The sequence below is a fragment of the Macrobrachium rosenbergii genome, chromosome 5 (assembly GCF_040412425.1).
Source record: "Macrobrachium rosenbergii isolate ZJJX-2024 chromosome 5, ASM4041242v1, whole genome shotgun sequence".
NCBI lineage: Eukaryota > Metazoa > Arthropoda > Malacostraca > Decapoda > Palaemonidae > Macrobrachium > Macrobrachium rosenbergii.
Window position 1 is genome coordinate 20,576,042 of NC_089745.1, and position 26,421 is coordinate 20,602,462.

General features: G+C 37.7%; 1 protein-coding gene across 8 annotated transcripts in view; it reads right to left on the bottom strand.

The window, feature by feature from the left end:
• Positions 1-693: 693 nt before the first annotated feature.
• Scm (Polycomb protein Scm) overlaps positions 694-26,421 on the bottom strand; it is a 98,801-nt gene continuing 73,073 nt past the window's right edge. For all 8 annotated transcript variants that reach the window (XM_067103738.1, XM_067103740.1, XM_067103737.1 and 5 more), the window contains exons 11-14: positions 25,978-26,157; positions 23,971-24,072; positions 9,824-9,969; positions 694-4,983 (exon numbers count right to left, since the gene is read on the bottom strand). In XM_067103738.1, the coding sequence (XP_066959839.1) occupies positions 4,849-4,983; positions 9,824-9,969; positions 23,971-24,072; positions 25,978-26,157 (563 nt within the window). In that variant the 3' untranslated portion in view covers positions 694-4,848. The remainder of the gene's footprint in view (positions 4,984-9,823; positions 9,970-23,970; positions 24,073-25,977; positions 26,158-26,421) is intronic.

Sequence of the window (26,421 nt, forward strand, 5' to 3'; positions counted from 1 at the left end):
ATTGCACACATTTTCATATATAAAAGTTTATGTAACGACTAATGTAAAACAGTGCAAACATTACGACAACGTGACGAAAGAATTTCTGGCGCGGACGTAAGGAAAACATTTTTTTCAAAAATTCACCATAAATCGAAATATTGTGCTAGAGACTTCCAATTGGTTGCAAAATGAAGGTAAATGATTGAATATTACTAGAATGTAAGAGTTTTAGCTTACAATTGCGTTTTTTTACCATTTCGGTCGAGTCAAAGTTGACCGAAGGTTGAAATTTTGGCAGTTATTGTGATTTATATGAAAATATTTCAAAACTGATATAAGCTACAACCATGAGTTATTTTCTGTTGTACTGTACATGAAATTGCGCACATTTTCATATATAAAACTTTATGTAACGGCTAACATAGAACAGTGCAAAAATTACGACAAAATGACGAAAGAATTTCTGAAATTTTCGGCCGAGTTACCCTTGTGGCGTAAGAAAAAAATTTTTTTCAAAAATTCACCATAAATCGAAATATTGTGCTAGAGACTTCCAATTTGTTGCAAAATGAAGGTACATGATTGAATATTACTAGAATGTAAGAGTTTTAGCTTACAATTGCGTTTTTCGACCATTTCGGTCGAGTCAAAATTGACCGAAGGTTGATATTTTTTGTAGTCGACGTACGGTACGTCCACTTGGCACCCAACAGACAATTTTAGTCGACGTATGATACGTCCAGTAGGCGTTTAAGGGTTAATTAGCTTAAAATGGCAAATGCCAACTAGGTACAAATCTCTTTTAAAGTTGCAACCATTTATACCGTTCATCAACTGACAACCTCATTCCATTGAAAACATGCACATATTTAAACAGCTACTAGTATACAACCAAACATGAAAACTGTACTGTAAAAAATAAAATAATTAAAAAATTCCTAAATACATCATTATAGATATATGATACAAAAATGCTACTTTCTCACATTTATAATTAACTGTTCACTAGATTCAGCAGGTTACAAGTCATAACACAAGCAGTTTATATGTTGGTAATGGAGAATATATTTTTTCAATATCAACTGTTTGTCATTACTTTTTTATGATTTTCAAGTTCATATCAATGATAGTATTCTTTTTTTTCACTTACAATCATCAGCTTCACTCGTTCATTCCTCTCCCCACCCACTCACCATCAAGAATATGCACAATTATTTGCAATAAAAAGAAATGTCTGGAAAATGGTTTTGCAAATAATACTGCCATATTTAAAGAATCTTATAAAGAAAATATTACAGATAGTTGAGTATAATCAAAACTCTTAATAGTTTAGAATGCAGGGTTCCATGTATCACATTAAATTTATACTTTTTCAGTTTATTTTCATCATTATATTTTTACTACTCTTACTTTCACATGCAAATATGTTGCAGCCTACCACAGTACTGTATACTGCATTTTAAAAACTATATTAATAATTACTTTGATGTGTGAATTGTAGTCTAATGTCCTGAGTACAGCCTAGCATTTTGCAGTGAAGATTGGATATGCCCCTCACATACAAACTCACTTTGTAATTTTCATAGCACAGATGCATCAACTGGGCTTAAAGAAGAATAAATTATATATACTTGCCAGAAAACAGATCTAGTGCAACCAAGGCCAATGAAATTCGAAATGGAGCTACATTAGTCAAGGGATTGAATTAATGTAATATGTAATGAACTCCTTGTAGGAATCACATTGATCATGGGTCTCCACCCACCTATACCCTATGGTGCCACAAGGTTGAAAGGATGGGGCTCCTCCTTACAGTAGAGATTACATCTGCCTTTTGTCTACTGCTTTGTTCACTATAAACGACAATTTAACTCTGGATACCCCACCATAACTGTTCATATTGGCACTACTTTATGTAATAGGTTGTAATTTGTATGAAAGAATACAACTTGGCAGGCCTAGAAATTCTTATATACTTATTTTACACACTCATTTCTCTCACACCATCATTTAATAATTATGGAAAAGAGAGAGAGAGAGAGAGAGAGAGAGAGAGAGAGAGAGAGAGAGAGAGAGAGAGAGAGAGAGAGAGAGAGAGTGTACCTGAAACTTGCATAAAAAACATACTTCTTCAGATTCATGCTACATACAATGGTAGAAGAGTGGCTGAATAAAAACTCAACATTTATTCAAACTTTGAGTGTAAAAGAGGATGCAAAATACCATCTGATACTGGAAAAAAAAGGCCTCATTAACCCAAAAGGCTTCGGTATGATTTTCATCCAAATGATGACTCTTAAATAGACTAACTTATTTCTAATATCACAAATTTTGAACCCCCAACTGGACAGGGGGGAAATTGCAAAATTTTCCTGCTAACTCCCTAACAATTCTGTACAAATGAAGTCACGAAACCTTCTCTCCCTACAATCAAGCCTGTGACGAAATTTACTTCCAAAGTTCTTGGGGTCACATCACACATCTTGAGTCTTACACTTCCACAAAACATGATGCCAGTTACTCCTGAGCTAGAACAAACTATTTATAACCTTCTTAGCTCAACTGTTGTACATAAATACTCCGTAGTTTTGCACATAAGGCATACTTTGATATGAAAGTATGTTCATAGCCTCATAAAATTCCTTGATTGTGGGATACAAACCATGTGTTCAACACAGTACAGCATATGTTAATGACTAATGAATATTAGCAAGACTTAACAAATGTGTGCACTTGGCACGGTGTATCTTGTACTTCAGTGATTTTAGCCGATAAGGCTTTAACTTAATTTCTACACTACGTAAAAGACCTACATAAAATATCACTTGATGAATGCCACGTCCAAGTGTGCGACCTGTAAACTGGCCAAACCGGAGCACTACCATAATAATGGGCTACTTTCATAGGGCAAAGCAATTCTGTCAAAGTTCTACTGAAGGTGAAATCTACCATAGGATAATCCCAACTTCTACAAAGGACAAATGAACAGAAGTAATAGTGGTAGCAGCAACTACAGTATACTGCTACTGTATTACTATCATAAAAATTATAAACATGATACAGGTTATAACATACTTTTAAAAGTTAACAAAACACTATCCACGAATATGAGGGACTACAAAAGGAACATGATCCACTAACAAAATTACATAATCTATAATTTTTTAAATTAACTTAGATATGCAATCAGAATTACCTATGTTTTCTGCACAAATGAAATTAATTTACGTAAAACATTAACAAAATCAGCGATGCCCTAAAGAGTTTACCCGTAATAGTGAAACACTTCCTGCACTGCATTCATCTGATATCCATAAGCAACACTTCAAACTTCCTCTCAACTCCACTGGATACATTAACAATAATGGATGATCATGTAAGATGAACATTGCTTATGTAAATGGATACACTATTGTTTGACAAAAAATGTTCCACTGTATCTTCAGATGCACTTACATATCGATTGCTTCATACAAGTCTCTACAGTAGGTATTCTTACTACTACTACTGTAGTGGTGTTTCAACATAGAAAAGAACCTCTATTGATCTAGAACAAAACAATTAGTTTTTGAAAACTAGTTGGTATTTCAAAATACTCCACCAACAAAAATTTCCATGTATCCACACTTCTACTTCCAACTATGAAACAGGCAGACAACGATCATGGCTCCCCGAGACCATCGTAAAACATTATCCAAATTCGAAAGCTCCGGTGATCTAGTAGTGTAAGAGCTAAGGCAAGGAGCTCTGCCCAGGATAAACACACATATATTTATATATATATGTACGATACAAAAAATATTCTTTAGGCCATGCTGCATCCGAAGCAAATATATGTGCATGCATATTTCTATGTAATGGTATATATTCATATAAATACAGTTGACTCCATTAAAGTAACTCATACCTTCCAAAACTTTGGCCAACTATAATGAAACAAATGACTTCATGTTCTAAAGATACCAATACAAAGCAATGCTTCAATTAAAATGATGCCTTATAAGGAATATATTGCAACTACTGTACCATTAAAACTAACCCTTAAGTAATCTAGTACAGTTATACAATACAAAACTGGACTTTTTAAATGATAAAAGAACTGTATGTATAGGAGTAATAAAGGCATCCATTGCTCCGTCAACCTGATGCTTCCCTCCAATTTTTTTCATAATATCATGATTACACAAAAATAAATAATAAGGATGAAGGGCTTCTCACTGTCAGTATATATAGGACAAGTCTTTCAGCTCTCTACATAATACCATCAGTCACATTCCACAATGGAACAAAAGGAACTAAAAAACTAAAAGGTCAACATCAGGATTTACATTCACAAAGTGGCTGACATAGATCAAACATCAGATGATTTACAGTATTCATAATATTTCAATAGTTGATCTACATCCTGAGGGCTTTTCACAATGAGGTCTCACTTCATGTATTGTCGTGGGCAATGCTTCAAAGTTCACTTACTGCTTCTCTCAGCATTTAATCATCAATCAGTAATCTTCAAAATACAGTACTGAAGTAGCTACACAACTTTGTAACTTCAACATAAATGACACCATCAAGACAAAAAGAATGTAAGCCTCAAATCATGAGTTATGAGATCCATGGATATCTTACTAAACAAAACATGAATAACTTAATTTCTCTAACTTAACTGTGTCATTTCATGCTTTGTAACCTACTCAACACTGGATAAAATTCAGACATAATATACTTTATAAAAAGTAACCTCTAGTGTCTAATATTAATATTCCATGAAACTAAAGAGAAAAGACTTCACAAGACAATGTGCTACTACAACTTTTGTGCACTAGGAAAGGAGTTTCTCACCAAAAGTGGTGGAAGAATTTATAAAATTTATGTAACTAAGTGTTTTCTTCCACGAATTTTGTTGATCAGGTTGCAAATTTTTAAGGCTGGGCCTAGTTTCAGGCCCATATACTTCATCATCATTTCAGAGTTCAGTAAGAGCAGAGCTTTTCCATCGATTTCCTGAAATAAAAATATATAAAACATCAACCTCAACAAAAATGACTTGGGTTTTAAAGCATAATGAAAATTTTAGGCTACCTGGTACCATTAATACCACAATTAAATACATAATGTAAGGCAGGTTTTCAGGCACAGGTTATCCTGTAATATAAGGACTCCATGAGTTACAATGGTCCTCTTTGCAATACTTCGACTTTATGATGATGACAGTAGTAATATATATTAAGCAAAACCATATTCAGAATTTTGAATTTCGATTTTTTCTCTGGAAAGCAATACATTAAGTGATACTCTCTCATGAAAGCTGAACATCCAAGTAAAAGCAGCACTCCTTATCTTCCAGTCTTCCATGTAGTCACTAATGTATACAACAGGTTCTCTATAGTGTTTTGTTTTGTTACTATTTATTTGGATACCCTCCTGTATTTACGATGTCTTTTTAAGCATCTACCAAGTTTACAAAATGCCTATCTGTGTCTCCTACTACTTGTGAGAAGAGGAGGAGGATGTCAATTATTCTTGAAGAGAAACTTCAGACAATCACCAATAATAAAGGCAGCATGCCCACACTGATCAACACATGGGAACTTAGGCTTCTGCAATCAACAATAAAGACCACCTAATGGAGAATGAATTAGTAATGCTGTGAAATCTTTGACATCAGAAAATCTACTGTCATCACAAAGAAAAAAGCTGGGCAGATCAATGACCAAACTACTTGTAACATGGGTGGAAGACCAGCACTAATGTTCCTGAATAAGTCAGCAAGTCCTTTTCAAACCCCGCTAAAAATGCTATGCACAGCAGTTTACAGCAAGTCATGGGTGGTTCCAACACTTCAAATGGTATAAAAATTTTCATAATGTGAAGGTTAGCAGTGAAGCAGCAAGAGTCGATCATGAAGGTCTTGAACTGTATGCTAAAGTAAGAGTCCTAAACCTTTTTAAGGCTAGAACGACTGAGCAGTCATTTTGACCACAATTTCACTTTTAAATTAATTTTCCACAATTTTTCCCTAACGAACATGATTCCCCTGGACTTTTTCTAAGTCACCAAGATGTATGTTGATCTAAAGGGAAATTGAAATTAGCTTTTTTGCTCTACGAGATGTGACCTTTTATACCTTCAACGACTGAACAGTCATTTTAACCACAGGTCTGTAAGTGGAGCTATGTTGGTTATCATGATGTGGCAATATACACACTTTTTGTGACTTGTTATCAAGTGTATCAAAATTAGTAATTTAGTTGCTGCATATGATTTCTGTAATGGATTTTTATGGAAAACATTTTTCAAAAACATTTTTAGCGTAATTTTTTTTTTTTTAATGAGAAAAATATATTGATTAACTACAAAACAAGACATGATGCTCACAAAAACACACACACACATACCACCACCATCATATTTTCTCACTACTGGTTTTCTTTAGTTCTCCAAAAAGGAACTTGAAAATATATTCAAGAAAATTGCTCTTTCCAAAAGAAAGTTTTTAAAATTTTTAACTGCATTGCAAGTGTTTGTTCACAGTACAATCAAACCTCCTGCATTTTAGGGACAATCTGTTAATGGTATACAACCATCTGGTATTTTGATTGGCAATTAAAATGCACTTTTACTAGTTTCCTTGTGGTAAAAAGGTTTGCATATGCACCTAGGCATATAAAAACGCAAGCAGAATTATGGAACAGGTTACAGGCAACTACAACTGTGTTCTACAATAAATATTTGATACAGTCAAAAGAAGTATCATCCTTATAACTCATGATACAATTCTTTGAAAACTAAAATATAAAAAGACACTGAACTGAAAGAACTTTTAACCAGAAATGGAAGTTTCTTTTAATAGAAAATAAACAAACATACAGCTACAAATACTGTCTTTACAAATTCTACAAAAATAAAAGTAAAAGTAAGTAATAATGGAATTTGTAATATGTTAACCCTTAAACGCCGAGCCTCTATTTACAAAAACGTCTCCCGTATGCCAGCGGCGTTCGGGAGTTAGCGCCGAAGCGGAAAAAAAGTTTTTTTCAAAAAATCACAGCACGCTTAGTTTTAAAGATTAAGAGTTCATTTTTGGCTCCTTTTTTTGTCATTGCCTGAAGTTTAGTATGCAACCATCATAAATGAAAAAAAATATCATTATCATATATAAATATTGAAATATATGACAACGCAAAAAAAAATTTTCATATCTAATTTAATACAAATCGCGCTGTGAGCAAAACGGTTAAGGCTAACGGGTTATTTTTTTTTCTTTGTATTGTACACTAAATTGCGATGATTTTGGTATATAACAAATTGTATAACGATCAAAGCAACACAGAGAAAATATTATCACAAAATGATGCATGAATTCGTAACGCGCGGACATAAAAAAATGTTTTTTCAAAAATTCACCATAAATCGAAATATTGTGCTAGAGACTTCCCGTTTGTTGAAAAATGAAACTAACTGATTGAATATTACTAGACTGTAAGTGTTTTAGCTTACAATTGCAGTTTTCAACCATTTCGGTCGAGTCAAAGTTGACCGAAAGTAGAATTTTTTCTATTTATCGTGATTTATATGAAAATATTTCAAAACTGATAAAAGCTACAACTATGAGTTATTTTCTGTTGTATTCTACATGAAATTGCACACATTTTCATATATAAAACTTTATGTAACGACTAATATAAAACGGTGCAAACATTACGACAACATGACGAAAGAATTTCTGAGACGTTCGGCCGAGTTACCGAGCGGACGTAAGAAAAATGTTTTTTCAAAAATTCACCATAAATCAAAACATTGTGCTAGAGACTTCCAATTTATTGCAAAATGAAGGTAAATGATTGAATATTACTAGACTGTAAGTGTTTTAGCTTACAATTGCGTTTTTCGACCATTTAGGTCAAGTTAAAGTTGACCGAAGGTTGAAATTTTGGCAGTTATCGTGATTTATGTGAAAATATTTCAAAACTGATAAAAGCTACAACCATGAGCTATTTTCTGTTGTATTCTACATGAAATTGCACACATTTTCATATATAAAACTTTATGTAACAACTAATGTAAAACGATGCAAACATTACGACAACGTGACGAAAGAATTTCTGAGATGTTCGGCCGAGTTACCGCGTGCAGACGTAAAAAAAAAGTTTTTTTTTTTTCAGAAATTCACCATAAATCGAAATATTGTGCTAGAGACTTCCAGTTTGTTGCAAAATGAAGGTACATGATTGAATATTACTAGAATATAAGAGTTTTAGCTTATAATTCCGTTTTTTTACCATTTCGGTCGAGTTAAAGTTGACCAAAGGTTGAAATTTTGGCAGTTATCGTGATTTATATGAAAATAATTCAAAACTGATAAAAGCTACAACCATGAGTTATTTTCTGTTGTATTCTACATGAAATTGCACACATTTCCATATATAAAACTTTATGTAACGACTAACATAAAACGGTGCAAATATTACGACGCAAATATTACGACAACGTGACGAAAGAATTTCTGGCGCGGACATAAGGAAAAAGTTTTTTTAAAAAATTCACCATAAATCGAAATATTGTGCTAGAGACTTCCAATTTGTTGCAAAATGAAGGTAAATGATTGAATATTACTAGAATGTAAGAGTTTTAGCTTACAATTGCATTTTTTACCATTTCGGTCGAGTCAAAGTTGACCGAAGGTTGAAATTTTGCAGTTATCGTGGTTTATATGAAAATATTTCCAAACTGATACAAGCTACAACCATGGGTTGTATGTTGCTGTATTTTACATGAAATTGCACACATTTTCATATATAAAACTTTAGGTAATGGCTAATATAAAACAGTGCAAAACTTACGACAAAATGACGAAAGAATTTCTGAAATTTTCGGCCGAGTTACCCCGCGGGCGTAAGGAAAAAGTTTTTTTCAAAAATTCACCATAAATCGAAATATTGTGCTAGAGACTTCCAATTTGTTGCAAAATGAAGGTAAATGATTGAATATTACTAGAATGTAAGAGTTTTAGCTTACAATTACGTTTTTCAACCATTTCGGTCGAGTCAATGTTGACCGAAGGTTGAAATTTTTTGTAGTCGACGTACGGTACGTCCACTCGGCACCCAACAGACAATTTTAGTCGACGTATGATACATCAAGTCGGCGTTTAAGGGTTAATCAAATAAATTTGTATTAATATATTAACAAAGAACTGTGTAATAAACACCTTTACTGTAATTAGGAGAATCATTTTACTATAAGCATGCACTGCTTCTCTATGGATGGCAATCTATGATACATGCTGCATCTTTTATTATTTTACAAGGTAGTTCAATGACACCACCTACACTAGCTGCTACCCTCAGAGGGCTAACCTGAATAATTTGTTTTCCGACAAGAGTTGAAGGGGAAAAGGGAAATAATTTAGACAGCTCAGGGAGAAGAGACCAACCGGAACTAATCAAAACTAAAAGCCAGAAAGCAGGCAGCTAACATCCAAGGGATTCTGCAATAACTCTTTAGTAACATCTACAGCATGCCTGTAAGCACTGGCCCCTATGCAGGATGCATACTGTAAGTCTACAATGCCTGTAATACTATAAAAAAGCATTCTATTCTATGCAGCATTTATAACATTAAAGCCGCGGCAACCAAGAATGAAAATGCAACGAAAAATCTTATATTTAATATCAGAAAATTATGGTAAAAAGCAACCATGAAAGCAAGAGGCAAACAAAATACTACCTCTAAGTATGTTTTGTATAAAAAGTATGCACTTAACATTTGGCTGTGTGTGTAACATAACATGCCATTATAGAACAATACCATAGTCCTACAAAACAAAAATGAGTCCACTCACATGTCGTCTGAACAGATCAGCATGATTAGCTAAAGCTGGATCAGTGGCAGCAATGTGAGTGATGACTTCTTCCACTGTCCAATCTGCTGGATCACCTCTGGGTCTGGATATTTGGCTTGGTTCACTAACAGATGATGGACAAGGCTCTGAAGGAGTGGAGGAAGAAATTTAGCATTACACTTCTATACAGTATAAGTAAACTAGGTTATACCTTAGACCCATAAGTCAACTTTCATTTATGCCTAAGAATTTCTTAACATTCTGTACATAAAATACCAACATTTCTTAAAATTGTGAAAAGTGCTACAAATCTGTGACCACTAACTATTAAAAGTTTACTTCCAAAATATAAACCCTACGCAAAACCAACAGAGCCCATTTAATCTAGAAATTGTCCTGATAACTAGAGATACTTTTATATGTCTGAGGTAGGCAATTCAGATTGGTTTGGTAAGAACTATATTTTTCAATAAACTGTATAAAACAAAAATATGAAGTTATCTTAAACATACCAAATTGTAAAGTAAGTTGTATTTTTCCTAACATACAAACATTTTTCAATACATAAAATGGAAATAAGAGATTGCCTTAAACACACCAAATTCCTAAGTAAGTTGTATTTTTGCTAACATACAAACCTATGCTTTCACATATGGAGTACTTGCGCTTGGTGCTCTTCGGCTGTTACTGAATTCGTCTCTAAAAGCAAAATCCTATTGTTAGGTCTATGGTCACTCATGACCTGAGACGGCCTGATTCCTCCATTGCGTAGAACAGCCTGTCCACAGCCATGCTCCACTCCCTACATGGAGAGAGAGATCAAAACTACCCAGGGTGGTCAGATGAGGGTGAATTTATACATACGAAATCACAGGTTCATATGTTAGGAAAAATACACTTTAATTCTGAATTTGGTATCTGTTCCAACACGAATGTGAACCTAGGCTTTCATATATGGAGCCTCACTAGGAGGCAGGAGGACGATCTCTCATCAGGCTGCCAGGTGTGTGTGCCCTTCCCCAATAATCGGAAGGGAGTTGGCAACCCTGACGTTCACAAACATGTATGAGATCAGGCTACTTGTTGTATGTACTCAACACCACCTTCCTTGGATGGAGCTTCCACAGGGCTTGACATCCCTGTATCACCAGCTGGGCCACCACGACCAGTCCCAAGGTGAAGGTGTCGAAGGACTTGTTTGCTAAGTCTTTAAGGCAGATGGAGGTGAAGGTATTTGTCTCTTCCAGACCCCTGCTCTCAGGATCTGGAGGACTGAACAGTTCTTCCTAAATGCCTTTGGTCAGGTACTGGAGCGCAATACAATGGAAAATTGTTGTTCTTAACTGTGGAAAACAGACCTAATGTGGGGCCCTCCCACAGACACAACTTGTTCGCGAAGCCCTGTTCTATCGACCATTCTGTGCCCACTATTTGGTCCACCCACTTAACTAATCCTCCGTGTTCTTCTTTATGGGGATGGACCTGACTGTTAGCACAAGTCCCCAGATTTCTGACCACTCGTGCATCTCTACTGCTAGCTCGTTCATTTCATGAAAGATGGTGCCCCATTTGTTCAAATCTTCAACCACTGTGGTGTTGGTGCTCATCACGACTGTGGCCTTGTCCTGGAGGAAATCCTGGAAGTGGTGCAGTGCCATCCAGACTACTCGCATCTCCAGGACATTAATGTGTTACCCTTGTTGTTCCGGACTCCAATTCCCTGAAATACATCTGCTGTTCAGTTGAGAATCCCATCCCCTTCGGGATGCGCCTGAGTATACCAACATCTCTGGAGGTAGCCGGCTTACTTGTCCACCGAGTCTTTCCACCACCACAGGTCTTCCAATACTTTGTTTGTTACATGCTAGTCAGGTTCGCTAACCATTCCTGAGAGGGGTAAGCTTTACCCATCACCATCTATTGACATATCCAAGTAACTGATATTCTGTTTTGGGATGAGGTCTGACTTCTTGAGGTTGACCAGGAAACTCATGTCCCGGCACAGTGCCAGGATCTCATCCCTGGCCTTCACAGCTTTCTCCACCAAGAGTGCCAGGATGCACCAGTCGTCGAGGTACCTCATTAGCCTGATACCATGTGTGTGCGCCCATTCCAACACTAGTTGGAAGGCCTGAGGGAATGCCTTGGGGGGTTGTCACAAGTCCGAAGCAGAACCCTAAATTGGCATATCACTTTCTGGGAGACAAACTGCAGAAATTTACTGGAGGAAGAGTGTATCAAGATGTAAAGACAGGCATCCTTCAGGTCTCTCAAGACCATGAAGTCCCCTTCCATGAGATTTAGCCAACTGTCTGCTGAGAGTTGTCCCTGGACCCAGACCAGGAACGAGTCCCTTCTCTCAAAACAACAGGCTAGGCGTGTGCCACTTGTTTGATGATGCAGGGCGGGACTTTCTCCAAAGGGGCCATCTACTCCTTCATAATGTGCCACTTTGAGGGAGGGATGACCTCTTCCATATCCCTCATCCACGCATTTTGGCATCTATCCAACCATGAGGCGGCTCTCAAGGTTCTCTCAAGGTTGGACATTTCTATGCTGGAAAATTTTGACCCTTGTTGATGGAGACGTTCCAAATGAACATTGTTCAATAGTCTGCAGATGGCCAAATCTAGTGTCCTAGGCATGATAAAAGCATCTTCCTGGTGAGGGGGAGGGGGACTTCTTCCATGCTATCAGACCAGTGGATCTTTACCAGGGGTGTGAAGCCGGTTCCTAAGGGGTGCGAGGATGCCTAAGAATAATTAAAACAAAATATATTTTTATATGTGTGCATGTATTGGTGTTCATGCTCGTGACACATGGTCTCTTGCATTGTTTAACAAACGTTGCAAATGGGGTTATGTGTTTGTTAATTCAGCACTCAGCGTATATTCACCCATGAAAGTCAGCAATTGGGTAATGGTCACCTTTGGTCTAAATACATAGGAGAGTCACGTGGATGGATGAAAAGTTCTGTTCATCAGTGCTCCAGTTCGAAAAGCTTCTAGAAGTTTGGTGGGTTTGAGCCAGATCTCTAGGTGTGCCCAATGAAGCGTAAGTTTATGTGTACACTGTGAAAGATGTGCTTTTGTGAAAGGGGATTCATTAAGAGGTATGAAGCCGTATCTAAAGGAAATGTTGAAAACGCTGGGCATTGGAATTCCCATTCGCTAGAGAAAATGTTTCATTGCTGTTGAAGGAGCTGTTTGGGAAGGACAGTGAAATTCTAAGCTCCAATTACCTGTTGAAGAGGTGAGTTGACACTCAGTGGATTGGCATTCAGTACTTTGCCATGTATTTTATCATGTCTATTATGTCGGTGTTTTTTTTACTGTTTACACATTTCCTTTTGTTTTGAGAGATATCTCACATTATTTTCATGGGGTTATATGTGGTATTTTTTCTTTGGTTGACAGATGTATTATGGATAACTATGCACACAGTTGCAAAGGCATGGGCATGCACTTAGATGTCTGTTCAGACATTTGTCTTAATTTGGACTTTGATATGCTGACCCTGGTATTAATATGGAGAACTTAGTGACGGGAGTGGAGGATAAGGAATATGGTTTTCTCTTTTGTTATCACTTATGTTTTAATCCAGAGAGAGAGAGAGAGAGAGAGAGAGAGAGAGAGAGAGAGAGAGAGAGAGAGAGAGAGAGAGAGAGAGAGAGAGAGAGATTCAGGAGGGATTCAAACAAGCGCTAGCATCCTCTTCAAGATAGGTAAAATATAGGGCGTGTAACATATGCATGTCATTTTTTTTCTGCAAAAAATAAAAAAATTAAAATACAAAATAAAATTAATATTATTATTATTATTATTATTTTATTATTTTTATTATTATTATTTTAAGTTTTTTTTTCATTTCAGTAATTCAAGGGGTGCAAGAACTGACTGCTGATTTGAAAGGGGTGCATACATTGAAAAAGGTTAAGAACCACTGTATTAGACCATTCAATTCCCTCATGGTGCCTTGAATCAACAGGGACCAGGGAAGATGAACTGCCTGTTTGGTTTCCGAGAGATGCTCTGCCATATGTTCCAGAAACAAGAAGCAGGGAGGGGCTCTTCTGATAAGGAGTTGTCCAACTCTGAGAGTCCCAGCTTCCTTCTGATTTGGAGGACAAACTCCGTCAACCCTTTCTCCTCGTCCAGTACTTCCAGCAGGGAGGTGTCACCTTCATTTTCAAGTTCTCCCCCTTCACCCAGGTCTTGGAATGCCTACCATCCGACCAGGGTGACAGGAAGGAACTACCGCTAGAGATCGGCCCTGTCTTGACCTTGTTACTTCCAGGGCAGGGCAGTCTCCAACCCTGTGACACTCCACCAGACAGTTCGGTACCACCTTACGTGGGGAGGGACAGCAACCGAGGACTGAGCAGTCTTGGTCCCATGACCAGAGCAGGACAGGGCTCTGCCGCAATCAGCTCGAGGGGGGTTGTGATTGTGTGGCCAACTCCCCAAGTGGGACTGGGTACCAAACTCAGGGGATTAATGGGATGAGCCACTCCTGCATCGCTGTCAACAGTCCGGCATTAATCTATTGGTGTAGCATGACCAGCTCCTATCCAACCAGTTCCATTGCCCCGTGGTGATCTTTCTCCTTTATTGAAGACAGTCCCTTCTCTGTACCTACACTGCTTTGAAGGGGAAGCCTTTGCTACTGACGAGGCCCTGGAAAATGAGGGAGACACAACCAACCGAGTCCCTTACCATATGATTCCCCGACCGCAAGACATCTTCCACTCTCTGGTACTTGAAAGGAGGGGAAGAGTTGGCTTTTCGAGTCTGGTGTTGCCCTTTTTTTACTGGCTGGGACCAGCTTCTCGCCAGTATCACAGCCCCTTGAGACCACAGGGTGATAGATAAAGATAGGTCTCCCCATATCAGAGGTTTCTGCGGCAATGTCAACCTTCATCTCTTGGTCCAGGCATTGCAGGAACCTCTAGAAGGTGTCTTCCACTCTGTCTTCCCTTCTGTGATGTAGTGGGCCTGAACAAGTCCTTTGCAGGTGTCACTGGAAGGGGAAGGGGGGGGATGACAAAGGTATTGATGGAGGGCACGGAGATAGGCTCAGTGTAGGCTGCCTAGAGACGGAACTTGCTTTCTTCCTCCATCATTTCTCATATTTAAACCATTGAGGTGAGGGCCAGTCCGCGCACTCCTCAACATGGTTTTGCAGTAACATTCTTGCCCCCTGCACAAGATACAAACCGAGTGGGGGTCCAAGGCTACCATGGACAAAATCTTACTACAGGGTTTTCCCTGCCGGAACAACATCACACCTCAGGTTTAAGATTCTCTTCCATCACAGTACCTGACTCGGTGTAAAGGAGAGGAGAAGAGAACAGGACCATGTGGGTACCACAAGGTATTTTCGGGGACCAAAAACACAGCAAGGGGGAAAGGCCATAAAAAATTAACACTAGGCCCCACAGGAAAAGCACCCATGTTAGAACAAAAAACCATGGGCCACACTTAAAGCAAGGGAGAGAAGTGTCTGAATGCTTGACTGTTGCGTTGTCGTTCACTGTGTACAAAGGAGAATGCCATGTGATTTGTGCTCTTACGCATGGGGATGCACTACTTCTCCACCAAACAAAGGGTCAAAATATCCCAATCAGAAAAAACATAGATTGCACAGCACTATGAAGGTGCTGAAGGGGAAAGCTATGCTATTCAGTCAACGACCTGACAATAGTGCAAGTCAAGTGGGGGCATGTGCACCCTACATACACAAAGAAAAGACAGTACAGTGCAAAAACTGAGGATGACTCAGAGAGCATGTGCGAAGACAAACACGGCTACGTACAAAATGGAGGAGTAAGGCCATCTCAAGTCATGCCTAACCATAGGCTTAACGATAGGATTTTGTTAGAGACAATTCAATAGCACCCGAAAAGTGCCAAGTGTGAGTACTCCATATATGAATGCTTAGGTTCGTATTCGTGTCGGAACAAATTCAGTTTAAGCTTTGCCAATATATGATGGGTTACTTTCACTTTGGCAGAGGACAATCTCTAGTAGTGTTTCATTATTTTCGGTTAACTGACTTTTACATAGTGTGTGTTCTAATTCACTACCTGTTTTTGATGACCAGCTGTGCACAAAATACCTATACAACTGGGTCTTCAAGTTAGTACTCAACTTGATGAGATAATTACATTTTCAACCACCGAGATAATTACATTTTCAACCAAGTGAAATTATGCAAAGATGATTACATATAAATGTGCTTGTTTCACAAAAATGGATAAATCATGTAAATGCTTCACTTTTCTGTCCTGAAAATTCGACTCATAAGACTTAAATCCACATAAGGAGTGTTCCCACTGTAGGGGCGCTAGCCCTACCCATAATACGTGTGCACATCCAGCTCACTTTTTCATGAGCCTCTGTTTAATTAACACTCATTCATTGTCCCAAGGAATGTTCTTTTCAGTATTCGAAAGCTTTCATCCTTTCCAGTAATTCATTCCAACTTCATTACTTTTACAAAACTTTTTCCCATAGTGTTGAGTTTTAAATTTGCCATAATCAAAAATGGGTTTCTGTAAGAACAGTAAGCCCTTACTTGTTTTCTTTTATGTCAAGATCTTCACTGCTTTCATTTAGCTTCACTGTTCATGCTGATCTGCACAAAAATGATGAGAAATCCCATTTTTATATTATTTTCAGGGCAAAGTTGTTCTGTTTTGGATTCATATTTTTCTTTTTGATCGATGCTTATCCACTTCAGTTGCCATAATACAGTCGACCAGCGGTATTCGCGGGGATGCATACCACTGCCCCCGGCGAATAGCTCAAATCCGTGAATACTTAAAATCCCCTAAAGCACTTATAATTGCCTATTTTGATAGTTCAAAACACCAAAACACCCTCTAAAAATGCTTATACCTGAATATTTTAATAGTTTTATCACAAAATGTGCATTTAGTCATGAAAATACAGTAATCTGTGAATATTTCTCTATGAAAAATACCACGAATAGGTGAATTTTCCATGAATAGTGTGTATGCATGTTCCACAGAGAAATCCTCGAATAGGTGAAGCCACGAATCTGGAACCACAAATAGGCGGGGGTCCACTGTATTAGTTTTGTAGCCCCCTTCAGCACAATTTTTGGTTTTGCTCTGTACTGTTAACTAAGCACAACTGTCCAAAAGTTAGTGCACTAGTTTTTACTCAAAAGTTTCACCAAAGTGTTCTCAGTTTCTTTCTCACTGCTTAAATAAGTTTACGGTCTGGGGTACCTACTGTAACATGATCTACTTGCTATGAATGAGTGGTATCTCTACAGGTTTAGCCATGTACTTTGCAATGTTTACATTCTCTTGGCCTTCCAGGCACTTTAACAGAGGTCTGGCTTCTGTCTGTTGTTATCTACAACCCTTGATAGTGCAAAGTAAACGAGAATCAAAGTTACTGGAACTTCCATCTCATAAATAAATCATATGAATGTCTGTCTGTCTGACTAGCCTAAAAAGTCTTTCTTTCCTTTTCCCATACTCAACTATTACTTCCAATACCGTAACTTTCTATTTATTAAAGATTTTTGACAGACTTTGTTATGTGGTATGCTATACTAAAAGTGGCTACCATTACACCTACCAAAATGCATTAGGGTATTTTAAATTTTGGTTTATTAATGATGCTATAATATAATACTGTATACTAAAAATATTTTGATACACTAACACAAAGTATTGTAATGAGGTATGTATAATTAAATGGAAACAACAAATATTCAATGTCAGTGCAGATTTGTTAGAGACAGGCTGAGAGCCAGTGCAGGTGAAAGGGGAAACTTGAAAAACGCTAATGAAATTGAATCCTCAGTAGTGATATCATGACTCATACATAAATATGATGTTTTTATAATAAAATAAAGTTTTATATATACTTACCAAGTAGGCTAATTACATAGCTATTAGTTTCTATTTACCAGCAGCTAGAACTTTGAAATTCGCGGTAGCACTACTTTGTTTTGGCTAGGTGAGTGACCCTGCCCACTTTCGGGGTAAGAGAGGAACCAGCTTAGCAAATGAGCTAAATATGTTTATGCCTTCCAACCATGCGAGGAGGGAGGAGGTTTTGATCATGTAATTACTTGGTAAGTATATATAAAACTTTATTTTATTATAAAAACATCATTTTTATATAAACTACTTACCAAGTAATTACATAGCTGAATCCCACACTACAGGAGGTGGGATGCATGGGTTATCTATCCTAATACATTAAAATTAGTACAGTCATACTCCAAACTTACGCGAGGTTAGGTTCCAGAACCCCTCGCGCAGGGTGAATTTTCACGTAAGTTTGGCATGGCCTCTAAAAAGGCTAATAAGTGCTTATTTCTAAAGTTTAAACACTAAATATGACCCTAATCATACTCCCAAATTATTAAGTTAACTTTTAAATGAAATTAAAGTTACTGTAATTTCATTTAAAAGTTAGCTTAAAACATTACCCTTAAAAAAGAGAAATAAATGGTTGACATAAAAACTGAGATTAGGAATAGAATTTTTTTTTCTCTCTCTCTCTCTCTCTCTCCCTCCCCTCCCGACCGATCTATTTTTAGAATCGTCTCAACCTCTTTTTAACAACTTCTTTATTCTGCGTCTCTTTCTTTGTTCTGAAATGCTTTTTCATGAACAAAGAGTGTTTTACATTTTCACTAATACAACTCTTAGTTATGAAGTCTCTTTGTTTTAGAACATATTTGCAACACTAGCGCATTTACACTTCGTAGATGATACAGGTCAAATTAGATCAATTTAAACTATCTACTGTACAGGTAAAGGAATACAGAGAATTAATAAGTTGTAAAAATGTGTGAGCGCTAACTATATAATTTGTTCAAGAGAGAGAGAGAGAGAGAGAGAGAGAGAGAGAGAGACTATTGTCCTTACTTGAAATATCAAGTTATATTATTTATGAATTATTACTGAGAGAATTAGAGACTTGGAGAGAGAGAGAGAGAGAGAGAGAGAGAGAGAGAGAAATAGAAATGGTTAGAGAGAGAGAGAGAGAGAGAGAGAGAGATTGTATATCAAGTTATATTATTTATGAATTTTGTTGATTTGTTAAAGAAGAGAGAATATTGTACAGTACTATGATATTATATATTATTTATGAATTATTAGAAAGAGAGAGAGAGAGAGAGAGAGAAAGAGAGAGAGAGATTGTATGAATTCCCTTATTTAGAGAGAGACAGAGAGAGAGTGAGAGAGAGAGAGAGTAGAGTTATTCTTACATTAGATATAGATATCAAGATGGAAATTCAGTATTAAACTAACTATTAAATGAAATTAAAGTTACCGTATTTTCATGTAAAAGTTAGCTTAATACATTACCCTTAAAAAAAGAAATAAATGGTGTGACTCTCTCCCCCATTCTGCTGATCTATTTTTAGAAGCCTTCTCAACCTCGTTTGTAAAAAATTCTTTATTCTGTCACTTTCTCTTCGTTCTGAAATGCTCTATGTCTCTATGTTTTAGAAATTACGCATTTACAGTTTGCTGGCGGTACAGGTAAAATTAGATCAATTCAAAATTATATACTGTACAGTTAAAGTGCTGTAATACGTAGGGTTGGCTAACATAGAGTTGAGAGAGAGAGAGAGAGCAAGAGAGAGAGAGAGAGAGAGAGAGAGAGAGAGAGAGAGAGAGAGTTACAAGAAAAATTTGACAACTGATTAGCAACACTCCCTCCTTGTCAAGTTAAATGACATGTCTGGCAGCTTTTGCCTTCTCCTTCTTACAAAAGATGAGGGAAGAATTTGTTTGTTCAAAATAACATGAATTTTGTAATTACAGTTTTATTATTATTATTATTTGAAAATTAGTACATATTATTAGGTAAAAAGTTTATCATACAAATAAACATACCTGTATACATGTACCATAAAAATTTATCTCACTAAAAGAGAGAGAGAGAGAGAGAGAGAGAGAGAGAGAGAGAGAGAGAGAGATTATTATTTTTAATAATGTTTAATGTTATTTAATTTACACATAAAAACTTGAAAACTTATAAATTACATAAAATTAAACAAACACTTTTGCTGGGTTTCTCAGTGTTCAATCAAATGTTCGCGTGTCTGTGAAAATTTTATTTGTATGACCATTAGTTAGGTTCCAAAAAAAAATTAGTGTGTCTGTGAATTTATTGCAACTTGAATAGTACAAGTTCGAGGTATTACTGTAATGTAAAGAAATAGAATATGCTAGCATTAGTAAAAATGGTTGCTGGTCCCTTACCTGTTGAGAGAGCTGCTACAGGAAAATACTGCCTCTGGATGGCACTCCTCTCAACTGCAGAGCGTGCTGCAGTATGTAAGTGCCTGCTACATAGTGGGATTCCTTTGTTGCAAAGGAGTGTCCGATTGCGTACAAAGATTAAACAGTTCATCCCTGCCCTGGGCACAGTACCAGAAAAACACAACCAGAGAATAAATAAAACAACACACAATCACCTATAGCCAAACATTACAGCATACCATTACCCAACCATGTGGCTAAAACTGGTGAACACTCCAAATACCAAGTATCCCCAGGCTCCCCCTGTGTACTCGAACCATGACCCATTTTTAAAATAAAAATAGGAAGGATGAAGGAATATACAATCCTTCTCCCAACACCATACCAGCAATCGAAATAGGCCCCAAGGTACTGCAATCTTCATAGAGTTTCAATGTCACGCAAATAATGAGTTGCAAAAACCGATTTGCATTTCCAAAATGTTGTTTGAATGATAGAGGCAGTAGACAAATTATGCCTAAAAGCCAGGGATGTGGCAACTGCCCTTACTTCATGAGCTTTGACTTTCACTATACTTTCACCATGGGTAACATATCTTCGTCAATTTGTGAGTGTGCGCTTCTAGAATGAAATCCTTGATGAAAAACGCCAAGGCATTTTTTGAAAGAAGGCGAGGAGGATCCTTAACTGAGCACCACAGGTTGCTCGACGGCCCGCGGATCCTTTCCATTCTCAGTAAATAGTATCTTAATGTCCTTGCAAAGGGCTCTTTCTACTTCGTCAGGACCTAAGATATCTATTAAATTTTTAACAACGAATGAGCGAGGACAGGGGTTGGCAGGGGACTCATTCTTGACTAAAAACCCTAAGGTAAATGAGCAGATTGCATTACCTTGAGAGAAACCAACCTTTTTATCCAAAGCGTGAAGCTCACTGACACTCTTGGCCGTCGCTAACGTTACTAGGAACAGAGTTTTCCTGGTAAGGTCCTTAAGGAGAGAGATTGCATAGGTTCAAAGCGTGGTTGCAAAAGCCACTTCAGTACCATGTCTAAATTCCAGGCTACTAGCCTATTATCTTTTTGCTTGGTCGTATCAAACGACCTGATAAGATCAAAAAGGTCCTTATTAGAGGAGAGATCTAAACCTCTATGTCTAAAAACAGAGCTCAACATTGCTTTGTATTGGGTCAACTGGAGGAGGAACAATGTCTGAGACGGCACTACTAAGAAGCAGTGGAGGAGCGGGCGCCATCAGGTGCTCGGGGGGCGCTGTGGAGATGGGAGCCAGTAGCGAAACTTGTCAAAGAACGGGCGCCAATGGGCGCTTGGGGGGCGCTGTGTAGACGGGAGCCAGTAGCAAAACTTGTCGAAGAACGGGCGCCAATGGGCGCTTGGGGGACCCTGTGGGGATGGGAGCCAGTAGCGAAACTTGTCGAAGAACAGGCGCCAATGGGTGCTGTGGAGACTGGAGCTAGTAGCGAAACTTGCTGATGAATGGGCGCCAGTGGGCGCTCAATCGCAAACGAGAGTTTGGGCGCTTCGACACTAGTTGCTGGTGTAGCTGATTGTAGAGGTGGAGGTGCTGGGTGCACAAATCTTGATGTAGTAGCTCCTTTATTCAATGACGAACGTCTCCGCGCCACAAGGCGCTTAGGCGCCAATTTACAACCATCGTTAGAAGAAGCAGAAGACAATTGTTCCAGGGTATCCAAGTGACTACACGGTGAGCACGCTGAATCCTTGCCCTTCTTACAAGGAACGGGGGAAGAAATCTCAAACTCCACTGCACGCCGCTTTAGCAAGCGTGACTTGTCCACATAGCACCATGCACGCCTGGGACTAAAATCTTCGGAGCAGGAGGACATACAGTGAGCACTCACTTGAAGGCCTTTCCAATGGCCTTTGGTTGCAGTCTGGGATTCATCAACAGACTGAACCGAGGGGGTGACTGTTAAGGGACAGACACCACCGACCTCCCTTAGGCTGCCAGTATGACTCCTCCCGGGTGCTGGGGAGTATGACAGGAACCTTTGGCCTAGGAGAATTGGTGGGCCAAACAGCCACCTCCTCCACTACCACTGCAATTGCAGTGGGCGTCACGAGGCGCTCTGACTCACTTTCAGACTGAACTGAGAGGCGACTGCTCGGGGGCAGACCCCATCAACCTCCCTTAGGATGCCAGTTTGCCTCCTCCCAGGTGCTGGGGAGTATGACAGGGACCTTTGGCCTAAGAGAATCGGCAGGCCAAACAGCCACCTCCTCCACTACCACTGCACTTGCACTGGGCGCCACGAGGCGCTCTGACTCACTTTTATCCATAAGCACTTTCATCGATGACGCTAATTTAGTGATCCATTGCACAACCAATTCAAAGCGAGTGTCGATTTTCGACTCCAGACTGGCGATGGTGTTGGGGTCGGAAACGTGAGAGCCAGGTAAAGGAAATGGTTGCACAAATGGAGGAGATGGAATGGGATTAGAAGAAATTATAGGTGTGATTGCATCCGACTTAGTGGATGAATCCTGACTAGATAAAGCTTTACTAGATTCCTTAGGAATAGCATTCATCTTCCTATCTCTAGCTAGTTTCTGAGATGTGCATCTAAAGTCTTGCACTTCTTAATATCCCAGTCATTACACTCCTCACAACATAAATCTACTGAACATGTTTGTCCCCTACATGGAACACAAACAGCGTGCGATCGTAAGATTCTCAGTTAGTCTAGTATTGAAGCTTTGCTGTAATACCTAATGTTAGCACTACTAGTGTCAGACATCCTAGAAAGTCTAATACAAGTAAAAAAAAAAGGGCAAAGAGTCGTCAATCAATAATCAAAATTCACCTAACACTATCTTAATTATTCCGAAAGGCTACAAAATTAAATACTTCACCAATTGAAGATAAGTCAAACAAGCAGCAAAGTATAAATTCCAAAATTCGAGCTGCTGCCAACTACAGTCCTTCAACCACAGCCGGTAGAATCAAATTGAAGCTCTTTGCTATGTTGTACCTTCTCTTACACCCAAAAGTGGGCGGGGCATGTCGCCATAACCATAGCAAACTAGCAGACCCGCAATTTCAAAATTTTGAGCTGCCAGTTAAGAGAAATTAATAGCTATGTAATTACTGGGTAAGTTACTTATATAAAATTTATTATTTCCCAAACAGGTAATTTTTTACAACTATTAGGCATTGTTGTACATAAAATAGTTTACATCTATTTAAAATAATTACAGTACAACCATTCAATAACGTATTTGTGAAAATTCTAACTGGCGAAGTGCCCAGCCCTTACAGACAAATTAACTACTAATAAATAAAAAGAGAAGAAAATTTTTCATTTTTTCTCTCTTCTCATAGATGTTGTCCCATTCCCAGTAAAGTGAATTTATAGCATTAAATAACTCAAGAATACATTGCTCCTAACTAAGCAAAGCAAAGTTTAAGAGTCAAGATATTTGCCCTCCAATGAAAATATAATAAGGTTACAACTCTCAACACATTTCAGAAATCAACTACAAATCAAAATTTCAAGTCTTTATACTTAAAATTATCATACCTATATTTCTATGAAAAATGGCCTACCCCATAGAAATAATATGCTTTATCACTTTCCAAGTACCTAAGTTTCTCAGCAAACTAGTATGACACAAATTAGGTGCTTCTGAAACTCCATTATAGCTGTATGTTCAAGATTCAAGATCATATTCTCTCTGATTAAAGAGTGACAACCACTATCACATTAAAAGATGTTATCCCCACATGTGCAAAATCACTCTTCTTAGCTTTACACTTAAAATTTAAAGAGACACCACTACCATGTGTTTAAATATACCAAATACGGAAGAACGCAACAATGAATGAAACATGTACATATTTACCTTGCAAAACCCTTTTTGCTACTTTTGCAGGGTTAAGAAGATCCCCACTATCATCAGGTGCATCTCTTTTCACACCAACACTGACCTGAGCTGCTTCTTGATCTGTCAACAGAAGAAAAATTTAAGTAATTAACTGTTTGCATTTGTATTTACCTTTACTCTGTGTGAATAACACATGAGTAACATTTAAAAATGCAGTGTTAATGTTTATCAACATAAGGACCATCATCCTTCTCATTCACAACTTTGAACCTAAGATTTTCCAACCATGGGATTAGAAATCCAGAAATATCTTTCCTATCTTTCTATTTTGTTGACTTTCCACCTGGATTCAAATCATACTCTCTCCATGCCCTACTGGGTCTTTCCCCTGGTAGGGGTCTTGACTAATAGCCCCTCTCCTATTAATAATATTCATGTGCCCTATCTCTGCTAAAAGTTTAACCTAATGTGGTATTGATCTACATCAGGGTGGACAGCTGGTTTTTGTCTACAAATACTGCTTCCTTAAGGGAAAGCAAATGTAGGGGTCTTCTGTAATAGGTAAAAGGAGGAGTAATATGCATTACAGCAAATGTGAATATTGGCAATTATATCCACTATATTTCTTGCACTTAAGGAGCAATGTATCTATCCTGATGACCTGAAGGGAGGACGCTGAAATACAGAAGAAAAGCTACAGGTGATGGAAGCTTTGTCTGATTAAGTAGCAGCACCAATAAAAGGTGGTAGCTGTACAGGACTGAGAGGAGATAACACCTTTAAATAAAAATACTACTACGGCAGCAAAATGAATTGGCTCTCACTCAATTTCAGTCGAGCAGGAGTATGCACAGTAGCTAAGACAAAAGATTCTCACCTGCCCCACAGCACCTGTTCTGCCTTTGAGGGATTAATTGGAAAGATTTAAGGTAGGAAAGGAAAGGGAAGAAAGAATGTGTTGCAAACCATACATGCAGAAGCTAAAGCTATTAAAATTCTTCTAGCACTGGAAACTAAATATTATATATGGCCTCTCTTTCTAGCTTGCTTAACAGCTCACAAGACAGTATCTTCAGCTCCAAACATGTCCACTGCTCCTCCGACCCAATTTAACACTTTCCACACATCACATCAAAGATTGGTTATCTGTCAAAGGTTGAAAAACTGTAGATCCTTGCCTCCTGGTCAGAACAAATTCACACCATGGTTAGAAAACAGTTAAAAATGAAACAATATTCTTATAATTTAAATTTAGTAACAGTTTTCTATAGGCATCAAGATACACAATTCATAACTTCAAAACTCCATATGGCAAAAGAGCACACACTACATACAGAAACTAAACACATTGTGCACCAACTGTCAAACTAGTCTAAACAATTAAGACAAAACCCTACAACCACAAAATTACTGGATAAAATTAAAACTCTGATAACTATATTTACCAAAACAACTGCCAGTGACAATTAACACTGGAAAAAAATTCAGGCAAATGTATTTATTATTCACAGCAAAAAAAAAATCTTTTTCACCAAAGGTCACACAGGAAAGAAGCAAGGCCAGCATCTGAAGAAAAAGGTTCACCTCTCTGGGCAGTCCCATATGCCACTTCCAGTGATACATTATCACAAATAATGCAGTTAAAATCAATAAATATCTTACACTTACAATTAACACAAATTACAAACTCAGGATTAGCAAAAGAAAGGTTAGTGTAGAAATGGTATATACTTGAATTACTTAAAAGCCTTTCTTGAAGTGCACAGTAAAACTAACTAATGTGACGCAAAAAGTTAATGAATAACTTATCAAAAATACCTTCCCACATTCTCCCAAATGCCAATTACTGTTTAATTTGTCATCAATGGTTCAATCAATATTAAATCTGCTGCCCCCTCATTATATCTGGGAACTCAACATCTCCGACCCTTTATATTGTGTGATTATATTTTGAAGAACAAACATGCTGTGTTGAACAACTTTGAAAATTATTACCAAGTAAATGTGACTGCTTTCGAGACTTACCTCTTTTGAATTGTGCTGGACTCTGACGTGCACATTTTGTACATTGAGATATTGGTTGTTGAGTGTAAAAATTTTCACAGGTCATTAAGTCCTCAAACAAGTTTTCTAGTGATGTCCAAAAATCTTCAACTTTCTCAAGAGGCGGCAATCTGTGTGTTTCTGTTTCACCATCGACTGTAACTGAAGGAATGGATAAGCCAATTGAAATAAACTTAAAACACAATGAAGATCAAAGCTACTTTTGGAATGATTTAATAAATCTTACATAAATTGCAAACAGGAAAACAGAACAATCTGTTACTGAAAGTTACCAATACTCCCCAATGCACTTTGATACACCAATAATCCCCAATGTACCCTGGTATCCTTTCATATTTCCATACACAATCAATGCAACCTCACTAGATTCAACTTCATTTTCATAAACATTTTTCTCCACTTCAA